Genomic DNA, 12,858 nt, shown 5'->3' on the forward strand with positions numbered 1-12,858 from the left:
CCCTCTAAGTAACTTAAAGGAAAGTTATATCTAACAGTATCTAGTCTGCTCTTAATTATCCACAATGGTAGAAGAGAGATGTAATAAGAATATTTTGAAAGTTTCAGTACAAAAAAATGCTTATTTTTATAATGGGTTTATCTTTGAGATTATGCTAAGTTCTGAACAATAATATATACTTGTATTATCAAATCACTCATTAGGTGGTAATTGGAAAAAAAGAGAAACATGACGGGAAAAACATTAAAAACATATGGCGGCCCTAGTCAGTTTGGCTCAGTGGAGAGAGCGTAGGCCTGCAGACTGAAGGGTCCCAGGTTTGATTCCAGTCGGGGTGCATGCGGGAGGCAACCAATTGATGTCTCTCTCACATGGATATTTCTCTCTCTCTCTTCTCCTCCTCCCTTCCACTCTCTCTAAAAATCAATGGAAAAATATCCTTGGTTGAGGATTAACAAAAAACAAACAAACAGAAACATACGGTGGCCTTAAAAATAATTTATATAATAATCAAAAGCAGTTATTATTCTTGTCAGCAGACCTAATTCCATTATTAGGTACTGAAAACTGCTGTTATATAGTATGACTGGAAATCCTTCCACTTTGACAAAATGTTTTCTTTACTTTTTCAAAAGAAAGAATTAAGAAAGCTCCAAATCTTTTATTGAAAATAAAAACTTTAAGTAGTAAATCTTGGGAAACCAATATATTCAAAATTAATGCCAACATTTTAAAAATTTCCTTTAAAGAGTCCTGGCGAAAGCATTTAGTGTATTAATAAAGATCCAAATTGAAAGTTTTCTGAAGAAGATAATGTGAAATAACTTTATCTTGGGTTAATAGCTTAAGATACTAGAGTGTTCAACATTATGAACAAACAAAAAAACAAACTCAGTTACATGTAACAGAATGGTAGCTACTAGACGTAAGGGGTGTAGGGGGAAAATGAAGAGGGTAATAAAGGTGACATGGTGACAGAAGGAGACTAGACTTTGGGTGGTGTGCACACAATACAGTATACAAATGTATTATAAAGCTATACACATGAAATTTGTATGATGTTATTAACCAATGTTACCCCAATAAGTTTAATCTAAAAAAATTTAAGAAGTTATTACAGTATTCAAAATGTACTGCCAAGAAATGTGCCTAATAAGGACATCACCTCCAAGTCTTATTGTAATACTAGTAGCCCGGTGCATGAAACTTGTGCACATTGAAAGGGAATTAATTAGAGAAACGTAATTTGGACTCACTATCTAGTATCAATAATATGTGAGCGTGAGGCAGTCCGCGTTTCTGAAATTCAATGACGTGAATTTTAGCTATTACTTTGCCAAATAAATGGAATTTACAGATATCATTTAAAAGAGCATTCAGCTTCATATTAAACTCTTTGGCTACCAAGTCAGGTCTGTTTTCAACTTTTTGCCAGCATTGTAAATTGTTTGCAATATCTGCCCATTTGGGGTTGCATGTCATGGTTATGAATAAATTGGGCATGCCATACCTCGTTACAATTGCCATAGCATCCTGATATCGCTGCTGCATATTTCTGGGACTACCCTCAGAACATGATGGAAGTATTATCATTTTACCAATCGGAACATTGTCCTTTTCAGATCTAGATTTGAGATAATCCATCAAACCATTATATTTTTCAACTCTCAACTTAGATTGGTTTGCTTTGATGAAATTTATCTGATTGGCCTCCATTTTTTAATACAAATCCATGATAAACTGTTGAGTTAATTTTCCTGCATTTAAATAGGATTGAGCGTGTCCCGCACAGAGAGATGAAATCCATAATATTGCATTTGTGTGACTCGTGTCCTTACATTTTGTCTAGTATTATAGTCGATTACACTGTTGTCTCTGAGTCTTAATACAATATCTGTTCCCCAGCCTTGTTCACCATGTGGAAAAAGAATAAGATATGTCATTGCATCTAATGTAGGAAACAGGATATTGATATGTTTCATTTTAGTGGCATTTGGATTATTGGGATCTAGTTTACAATTAATGAGCAAGTCCCTTTCAAAAGGAGGTTCTCCATCTTCATTTCTGAATATGACAGCAACCTCAGTTACACGGGGAGAATTATATCTACCTGGGTCACTGTTGCAATCATATTTAATCGCCATTGTTACTTCTGTGGGAGCAATACCTTTTGTTGCTGCTTCAGATTGGGCTTCCTTTTCTACCTCATGTAGTATCTTGTACGATTTTGTTAATTCATTTATTTCATGCATGAGGTTGTTGATGTTGATCATGAGTCTTTCTGAGCAGCCCTGGTTTTCTGGCATTGCTAATCTTTTACTTGTATCTTTGGCTGTATCCAAAATATAGAGTTGAGCAAACTTCTGAGAAACACCATCCGAAGGATGTAAAGTTCCAGTACAGTGATAAACTTGTCCGTGTATTCTAAAATAGTATGGCCCATATCCTGATGGCGATGCAATATTTGCACCCATGGAAGCAAAAGCAAAAGAACTATTTATGGAATGAATATTTTCCATGAAATTTTTACTGTCAGAATAGTTTGTCATTAATCTTTTTAAATATGCCGGGTAATCTGGAAAATGTATATCATTTGGACAGACTTTCCCTTTGCTACAACATTGAGTAAATTTCCCATCGGATGGTTTTTCATCCGAGAAATTGAGTGATAGGCAAAATTCATACTGAACAGTCATTCCACCACAACTATGTTTGAGGATTGCATCCTCATGTACTCCATTTTCGCTGAGAAGGCAATTACTACCGGTATTGGTAGTACTTGTTGATGACTGTTCTCTCAACATATTCTGTTGTTGCCACCACCTTCTTTCAACTTCAAAGGCACGTTGGTCTGTAGACATTTTCTGTCGATAACACTGGTGTTTTTCAGCATCAGAGCGACGTTTTTCCAGTAGCTGGTGTTCAGATACATCCTGCTGCAGGAGTCGCCTTCTTTCAGAATCAGATGCACACTGCTCTGCAGACACTTTCTGTCGATAACGCCAGCATCTTTCAGCTGCAGAGCTACGTTGTATCAACCATTGTTCTTTAGACATAGTCCCACCTCTCTATTGTCAAGGTCTGAGATGCAGGTGAATGAGAGTCCTGGCTATCAGGCCACTGAGAGCTGTCTGACCAATGGCTGATTCTGTGGGGGTGGGACTTCCTCCTCCCTGCTGTCAGTTTCCACAGCTGTGATGAGGAAGCAGGGGGGACAGAGGGAGCAGCGCCCTCGTAGTCACCCTCTCGCTCTGCTCTATGTCCAGTAGTCTCCTGCTCTGCCAAGTCCTCCAAACCTCCCGCTCTCTGCCGGCAAGGTCCTGGGAGTCCGCGGGCGTGGCTAGGCACAGGTGGCCGCACCTCCCTGACCAGCGAAAGTCCCAGGAGCCTGCGGGCATCGCTATGGCCTCACCTCCCGGGGCCGGAGAAAGTCTTAGGAGCCCACAGCCACAGCTGCCGTCACCTCCTGGGGCTCTTGATACCTGCATATGCAAATTAACCAACATCTTTGTCAGATAATTTGCATAGTCACTCGGACTGGATGGTGGGTGAGGCTTCAGCATAGTGGAGGGACAGCTAATTTGCATGTTTCTCTTTTATTATATAGGAGGATATAGATGCATTTTTAAGAAATTAACCTGGATTTTAATTTGCTCTGATTAATTATAAAGATCATGATTTGTTATTTTCCTAATTCCTAGTTAAAAAAGATAGGGCTAAACAAATGAAAAACATATTAACAGTGAGACTCATTCAAAGATGAGAAAAGCTATTTCTGGAGGCCTCTAGAACAGAACTGTTCAAGCATAATTTGGATGACTGCCAGAGAGAAGGGAAGTGTCAAGCTTTAAGTTGAACACTGTCTATTAAGGTTCCTTTTGACCTTAAGATTCTATCATTTTGACAAAACACAGACAATCTGAAACCAAACAAAAACAAAACCTGCTCAAAAGTAGCTCATCAGCTTTCAAAATATAAATTCTTTATGGTGACTAAACACATAAATGCTTCCCCCAATAACCTTACAGAGTTGGTAAACGTTTAGTTATAACTTAAATTGTAAGAAGTATGGTCCCCATCATCTCAGTTGGAAAAACAAAAACAAAAAACCCCCCACAAACCATCTTTTTACCTTATTAAAGTAGTCCAGCAGGAGCGGCCATCTAAGCAACGCAAGTAACAACTTATGGTTGTTTTCTTAAACTGTTTAATATCTTCTAATTCTTCATCTCTCATATCTGGCCTCTGAGCTATAAACAGCTGCATCAGGTTAAATAGTTCTTCCACTGCCTAAAAAGAGCAAATAAACATCACGGTGATCTTTTAACCCTACAACGTTTTAAAATGTGTGCTTCTCATTCTAGATGTTATACTCATTAGCCAGCTCTTACAATTACACAAATGAGTTCAGTTACAGTACCATTCAAGAACAGTTATAAAATTAGCAATGAATTCTATTTATAAAATTTCATATATAATTTATTTAGTGCAAATCTCAAAATATAATTTTAGGAAGATTAAAAACTGCAAGTTAAGATAGTTCATTTTTAGTCTTAATACTGTTTCAAGACCAGGTTTTGTAACTTCAAATGTGCATTCAGAGACATGCTACAACAAACCTTTACCACCTTTTCTTTAGTAAATGAGAAATTATCACTTTGTCACAAGAATTTTACATCCCTCAATTAAGACTGTTTCTGAGAAAACCCTTTGGTGCCAACATTTGGAATGATCTTTCTTGACTGATGGATGCTCAGTTCAAGTTACCTGGCAAAAATTAATTTAAGCACCATTTTCATTAAAGTCTCTAATAGATAAGTTCTACAATAAAAACTGTTACATTTCACTGATGTCAAGGGCAAAAAAACATTAGGGGATATTCTCATGCAGCACTCTTCAGAGGTATATTTAACTATGGACATGTTAAGTAATGAAATCAAGTATTATTTATATGAATGTGATAGAAAAAAATGGATTCACTCTTAATAAATCTTATCCTAACTCCTAAGTCAGGCAGACTCTTTCATTCTTTTCCTTATGTATTCTTATTGCCTTGGTTTTTCTTTTTTTGTACTGAATACAATCACTTTATTATAGGCATTCTAACTTTCTTCACTGGAAATTAGGTTCTTTCAAGGTGAGAAATTATAAACAATTCACTACATTATGTCTAAAGAACTGTTAAGGTCCTTTTTTTCAACAGGAAAAAAGAAGTATAGTACATAACTCAAGGATACCAATCCTTAAAATACCCTTCATTGTATTTTTTGATTAACTCTTAAATGTTGAATGTCTTGAAAAATGTCTACTCCCACCATTTCCTATTTAGCAAACAACTTCTCATATTAGCAATTTGTGGCCTCCGAGTTCACAATAGCCTTAAAAAAGGTTTCTGCACTCCCCTTCCAAACGCCTTCCCAGACTTATACCCTCCTGGTATAATTTCAATTGACAAGAGAGAATAAGAGATGACAATGAAAAGAAATATCCAGGAATGAGCCTTATATGGGGATGGGGGGGGGGGGGGGGGGGCGTGTAGATGTAATATCAAACCTACAAATAGTCTGCAGAGAAAAAAAAATCCTATTTACATTGAATATATTTGTATTCTGATAGAACATTTAACCATTTCATTCACTTCAATGTAGTTTGAGAAAAAAATATTAGTGAATACTACAGCAAAGATAAAAATATTATTTAGCTCACAACTTAGCTTAGCATATACCTTGATAATAAATATCAAAATAAAAATATTCACTTCATTAAAACTGTACCATAAAACTAACTTTTTTTCATTAGGTACATATGAAAGATATATTTACAAAACCATAAATTCCATTAGAGAAAATTTCATTATCAACCCAAGAAAAACTATCCATACACTTATAAATTTTATAACCATACAGCATTTTATGTTTTCAAGAAAACAAACACATGTTAAGTCTTTAAGAAAGAATAAAGTTAGACCATACTCCCATATTTTCTCACCATGTCCCAAAAGGGGAAAAACAGGTATTTCCAATCAATTTGAGGATACAGATATGAGTTATCAATTTTACTCACTCCAGGGTATTGGCTGGCATGGGGTGTGAGATTCTTAAAGGCCCACTGGATGTTCTGGTGAGAAGCCAGTTGTCGTGTAAATGTAGGAGACTGCTCGCAGCAGAGCCTCAGAATGCCATAGTAGGCAGGCAGCATCCCACGGTTAAAAAGCACCACATCCTGATCATCATGGTCAGCAAGGATGTAATTGAAGGCAATGTTCTTGGTTACCACTGGGTTCTGAACAATAAGGCGGATATTCTCTGGACAGTCAGCACACACATTGTACCAAAATGAAAGCAAAGCCTGTTTATTGTGATTTGTAGCTATTGCTGGCTCAGAAAGTTTAGGCTGGAAAAGGTTCCACAAATCCATGAAATATGTGGAAAACATCAGCTTCTCAGTTTTGGAAATTAAACAGTAAGTCATAAAGCTAAAATAGGGCACTAGCTTTGTAGTGCCATGAACAGCAGCATCAACATAAAGTTTGGCTCTTGACAGCAAACCAAGGAGCACGTTGTAGACCTGATGTAGGACTACAGTTGTGTCTGGACTGAGTGGAAGGTCACGGGTTGGGATGTGCAAAGACCTTGTTGACCGGAACATCTGGCGGAATGAATTGCTTGGTATAAGGGACACCAGAAGATAAGCTGCAGCTATAAATGTAAAAAAAAAAAACCTGTCAGATAGGTCCTTACAAGATATAAAAAATAAACTGAAGAGTAGTCATTAAACACAAAGCCACTCTTCCCTTTAAAAATTAAAGTGAATAAAATTTAAGGGACATGAACATCTCTTTTAATATCTTTCTGCTCTATCATTAGTCCCAGAGAAAGATCCCAAGGAATGACGTAGACTGATATCTTCCATTCTGTCACTGTTCTTTTTTAAGTAGAGACAATAATCACATTAGCAAAAATAGCTTTAAACCTCTTTCGTTTAGCTTTCCCAAGATGTAGAGTTTTCCCAGTTATTTTATCATTTCATTTCTTCTCAGGAAACAATATGGTTTAATAGAAAGAACACAATATTTGGAACCAGAAGACCTATATAAGGCTGATAAACATGGTCAAATCATTTAATGTTTTAGGGTCTTAGTTTTATTCTTTACAAAGTAATAGTAAATTCTTTTGTAATAATTTATAGGTAAAGGTAAAATTTACTTACATTATAAAGACAGAATGAGATTTAAAAGTCCTTTGTAATACATAAGATCATATATATGCCAATTTTAGAACATTAACTTTAAAAATCTTATTTAAAAGTCTTCTAGGCTAATCTTGCACACAAAGAATCTCTCCTTCAACATACCTGAAAAATCTTTAAGTCTATGCTATAATTCTGAGAGGTTAATGACTCATTAGTTGAGTCCATATGTAAAAGCAGTTACTATGAGCAAGGAAATGAGCTACGTACTTTATAAATATTATCTATTTATTCCTCACAACCACCTTGGAGGTAGGTACATATGAAAGACATATTGCATTGGAAACTCTGAATCTTGGAAAAGCAAAGACCAAGGCCACACAGATAAAGAGGTGAAGCCCATAATCAGCCTTGGGAAACGATGATTATGATAATGGTAAAACAATAACAAGAATTGCTAACATTTATTGAATGTTTACTATTTAACATCGTAAGTTTATATAGCAGGCACTACTTTTGTTATCCCTACTTTCACTGAGACTTAAAATAGTAAGACTACCCCTTATAACACAGATAGGTGGCACAACTGGAATTCAAATCCAGGTCAGTCTCATGAGCTCCTAACATTCACTACAGAGCCTCCTCAAGGCTTCTAATGAGTTAGTTTAACTCTACTTTTAATACACCTACTAAATTCTGTCTCCCACTATTTTACCAATAATTTGATAATTTCCATTGTACTGTCAAAGCAAAAGAAGTCAGTATATCTAAAATTAATTGTAATCTATAGATTATAAATTAAAATTTACTTCTGCACAATACTCCATTTCTATGTATTTTTTCACCAATATTATCAGTAGTCTATTATCAGTATGGCTCAATTTGATATGTGCTTCAAATATAAAAAGTTGGCATATAAGTATCATTCTGATAAATTTTTGTATAAAACTGCAACTAAGAAAAGTCATGATTAAAAAAACACACACCTTAAGTCAGTTAAACTTAGAGCAAATCTACTTCCATTTCTATATGGCAACTCTTCAACTACTTTAAGGCAACTATCGTGTCTCAGTTTTTCTTCCTTAGACTAAACATTCTCAGTCATTCCTTAAAGTTATTCTGTAAGATTTAAAAGTAGTTCTGTATAATCTTTCTTTTATACATGTTACTCTAATTCTTATTCTAAGTTATATTCATTCTATTCAAATACTTGGGCCCTTTTTTCAAGTTATATAAAAAATACTTTTTGATATTACTACAATCTCCACCACAATACTTAAAAAAAAAAAAAATGATGCATTATAACAATTTATTTCCTAACTGAACATCCAGCTTTAAATTTTTCACAACTATAAATAATGTGGTTGGATATCCATATATTAGATGACTTACTTATACTGGAATCCTGAAATGATATTACGGAGTTAAAAAGGAAAAAGATTTTAAGGATCTCATCACATACTGCTAAGTTGCCTTTCATAAGGGCAATATTAACTTAGAATGAAACTGCAATGCATGAGAATGCCGTTTCCTAAGCACTGTCGTGAATATTAGGTGTAATGGCTAGCTAAAAATCTTTTTTGGGCAGTGGAGGGACACGAATGCCAACCGGCATATGTGTCAGCTCTTACAAATATCCCATTACTGTGGGGTTACCTAAACTGGCAAGAAAAGCAAGCTTATAATAAGCAGAGAACCAATGCCAATCCATGCCTACCCATGATGAAAGGTGTTTTTTCCAAATATTTTATTTTAGAATAGGTAGAACAGACAATCTCCATACACCGCCTCCCCATTTCCTCTATTGTTAATAGCTATTATTACTAAGGAACACTTGTCGTGACTAAAGGAACCAACACTGGCACATAACTGTCACACTTTAGATTTCAATAGTTTTGCCCTAATGTTCTTTTTTTAATTATCATGTCTTCTTAAGCAACTTTTGGCTGTGACAGTTTCTCTGACTTCCAGTGCATTTGGTGACCTTGCTAGTTTTGAGGTCAGGTGTTTTTTTTTAACCTATTGTACACCATAAGCGTCTGTAGACGCAAGTGGCAGACCTTCCCCACACACCATGTGCATCTAAAAAAAAATGTTTTCCCTAAGTGGCAGCCCTGACCAACTTTAAAATCATTTTTCGTGAGAATTTTCAGCTGAAAATATTCAAGAACACCCGAATTGTGAGTAATATATTTTTATTAATATTCATTACAAATTGACTTTTTAAAATTAAATTCAAAATATCGTGGCATGTGGGGATGTTTCCATTTTGGATGTGTGGCAGTTAACTGGTTAAAAAACATTTTTATTGATTTCAGAGAGAGGAGGAAGAGGGAGAGAGGGATAGAAACATCAATGATGAGAATCACTGATTGGCTGTCTCCTGCATGACCCCTACTGGGGATCAAGCCAGTGACCTCCTGGTTCATGGGTCAACGTTCAACCATTGAGCCATGCTGGCTGTGTGAGGTCAGATATTTTTGTAGAATAACCCTGAAATTGGGTTTATCTGATGTTTATCATATCACTTGGAGTGCAGGAAACGTGTAAACTCGGGCCGATTGTAACTGCGTATTACCAAATATTTGTTTGTTTGCCGTTCACAAAGATACCTACCTGCGTATGCGAACCGTTTCATACCCATACTTCGAACCCATACTTCAAAAGATATAGGCATTTTAAACTAACTCTGATTTTGCGCGGGAAACCTAAATAATTGCCCGCGCCATCTTATATTTTGGCGGGAAATTCACCCGACACCGTAGTGATATTTAGACTCTGGTTATTGGTTTTTGGGAAGAAGACCACACTGTGCCACACACACAGGTACAGTAACCGTTGCATTACATTATATCAAGGGTACATGCTATAATATAAATGTAACTCTTCAGTGATGATGTTAATCTTAATCACTTGGCTCAGTTAATATTTGTCAAGTTTCTTTACTTCATTATTTCCTCCATCCCCCAAATTCTACTTTTTGAAAACAAGGCACTAAGCTCACAAAAGGGGTGGGGAGATATACTCCACCTCCTTGGGGACATAAATTATCTGAAATTCTGGTTGGGAGATCTGTCTCTTCTCCATTTATCCATTTATTCATTCAATTAGTCATTTATTTTTATCAGTATGGACTCATGATTATTTATTTTATACTTAGGGTCACAATCTAGCGCTATGTATTATTTACTTTTTTTACTCAAATTGTTCCAGCTTCGGTCATTGGGAGCTCTTTCCGGTTGGTTCTATGTCCCTTTGATATATCTCCATCACTTTGGCTTTTGAGTACTTCTTTACTTTCTGGATCTACAAGATGCTGCAGATTCATTTTGTATGTTCCCAGACACAGTCCTAGAATCAGCCATTTCTCCAAGGAACTGTGATTCCTTTCATTGAAGAATGAAAAAGAGATCTGGGTATTCGATGTGCTTGTTGCTACTGGAGTGTCACTGATTCCAGGCCCTCTCAGTAGACAGCTAACAAATGATTTTAATGATTGAAAATTTTAAAAATATTAACTACTTTGATTGTTATTTCTTTGAACACTATCATGAGAACATAATCTAAGTTTACCAGCAATTTTCTATTCTGTGAAACATCTATATTTTGTATTTGTCCTTCTGTCTTCCAAGATCTTTGTTTATTCTCCTCCAGCAGGTGTATAATAAAGATGTTTATTATTTAATGCCCATAATTTCAGTGAATATTTTCCCTCAGTTTGTTTTATGTCTTTATTACTACTTTATTTTTAGGCTTCATTTTTATTTATTATTTATAATTTATTTTTAGAGAGAGTAGAAGAGAGAGGGAAAAACAGAGAGAAACATCGATGTGAGAGAAATACATTGACTGGTTGCCTCCTACACGGGCCGAGGAGGAGCCTGCAACAGATGTATTGAACCTGGGACCCTTCAGTTCATAGGCCAACACTCTATCCACTGAGCCAAACCGGCTAGGGCTATTTTTAGCCTTCTTAAATTGCTTTTAAGATAGAATTATGACCCTTTACTCTATTTACTAATGCTAATCATGCTTTGTCACTCTATCAAGCAAGGAAACAAAAATGGCTTATGGTGATGTCACCTAAGAAAGGACATACTTTTCTATCCTTAAAACACAAAAACCACTATAGATATTTGTAAAACATTGGTACAGGTTTCCAAATATTAATATAACTTTGGCTTTTTAAAAAAATAATACCTTTAAGAGCATTTGAATTATACAACAATGGGCATATGTAGTCACCTTACAACAAAACAAAGAAAGAAAACTTGAACAAATGGTTTGTTAAATTCTGAATATTTGACTTACAAGTCCTGACTCTAGGGTAATTGTGAGCCAAAAGAAACCTCTCGACCCAGTTTTCCATATTCTGTAGGACCCAGCTGTGTGCCAGTTTATTTCGGGGTGTCTGCACTGCCAACCAATCCAGACATTGAGAAGGATTATATTCAATTACCTAGAAATAGACAAGAACAGAATATAAAGCCAATTGAATGAGCAGTAACTTTTTAACTTACTTTTGGTATATGCCATTAAACACTTAACCAAAATAGTTTTATGAAAACTAGAACCTAAAAAAAGTTTCAACCATGCGTTTTCCCATTTTTAAAGCTACTTTACTCTTAGCAGCAGAAAATGTTCAGAAACATTTGTCTTTAGATTACAAAATAAAATTAAAATAACCAAGGACTCTAAAATAAGACCAATAAGAGAAACCAATGACACATTAACCAAGGATTCTAAGATGAGACCAATAAGAAAAGCCAATTATTTTTAGGTCTTTAGTTTGCAAATTAACTTAAAAGTCCTTTTAATTCTTTAAAGTTTCTCATCTTTACTTTTCCTACTGTTTGCCCAATCTGTTTCTATACGTGAGAATGAAAACCAGCTCACTGCACCACTGAGGAGTTTTTTTTTTTTCAAGGGGAAATAGAATTTTAGGGATCTAGAGTAGGGGTTGGAAAACTATGACTTCTGGGCCAAATTCTGTAGTTTGCCTATTTGCTAAGTATTTTTTTAAAAAACTTTTTTTTTTAAATGGGAACTCTTTTTTTTTAATTTTTTTTTTTTTTTTATTGATTTCAGAGAGGAAGGGAGAGGGAGAGAGAGATAAAAACATCAATGAGAGAGAATCATTGATCGGCTGCCTCCTGCACGACCCCTACTGGGGATCGAGCCCACAACCTGGGCATGTGCCCTTGACCGGAATCGAACCCGGGACCTTTCAGTCCGCAGGCCGACACTCTATCCACTGAGCCAAACCAGCTAGGGCTGTTTGCTAAGTATTTATGGGAACATAGCCATACCCTCATTTATTTATTTTTCATGGCTGTTTTTTTAAAAATACTTTAAAAAACATTTTTTTTATTGATTTCAGAGAGGAAGGGAGATGGAGAGAAACATGGATGCGAGAACTAAACATTTACCAGCTGTCTCCTGTATGCCCCCTACCAGGATCGAGCCTGCAACCCGGAATCAAACTGGTAACCTTCTGGTGCACGGGATGACGCCCAACCAACTGAGCCATACCTTGTTTTTTTGAGAGTAGGGAAATGAGAACCGTGGATTGGCTGAAGGCTGTTCTCTTTAAACATCTGGGAGACTTGCCCAAAACTCGTTTCCCCCATACTTTCTGACTAAAGTGTCTCTCTTCTTTCCTCAACCTAG

At 35.9% G+C, this 12,858-nt stretch overlaps 1 protein-coding gene across 2 annotated transcripts in view; it reads right to left on the reverse strand.

Annotated features, from left to right (window-relative positions):
• USP34 (ubiquitin specific peptidase 34) overlaps positions 1 to 12,858 on the reverse strand; it is a 241,762-nt gene that overhangs the window by 20,426 nt on the left and 208,478 nt on the right. For both annotated transcript variants that reach the window (XM_070429294.1, XM_070429293.1), the window contains exons 67-69: positions 11,500 to 11,647; positions 6,064 to 6,698; positions 4,133 to 4,290 (exon numbers count right to left, since the gene is read on the reverse strand). In XM_070429294.1, coding sequence (XP_070285395.1) covers positions 4,133 to 4,290; positions 6,064 to 6,698; positions 11,500 to 11,647 — 941 coding nt within the window. The remainder of the gene's footprint in view (positions 1 to 4,132; positions 4,291 to 6,063; positions 6,699 to 11,499; positions 11,648 to 12,858) is intronic.

The sequence above is a fragment of the Myotis yumanensis genome, unplaced genomic scaffold (genome assembly GCF_028538775.1).
Source record: "Myotis yumanensis isolate MYYU_CA2020_CCGP unplaced genomic scaffold, mMyoYum1.0.hap1 SCAF_11, whole genome shotgun sequence".
NCBI classification, from domain to species: domain Eukaryota; kingdom Metazoa; phylum Chordata; class Mammalia; order Chiroptera; family Vespertilionidae; genus Myotis; species Myotis yumanensis.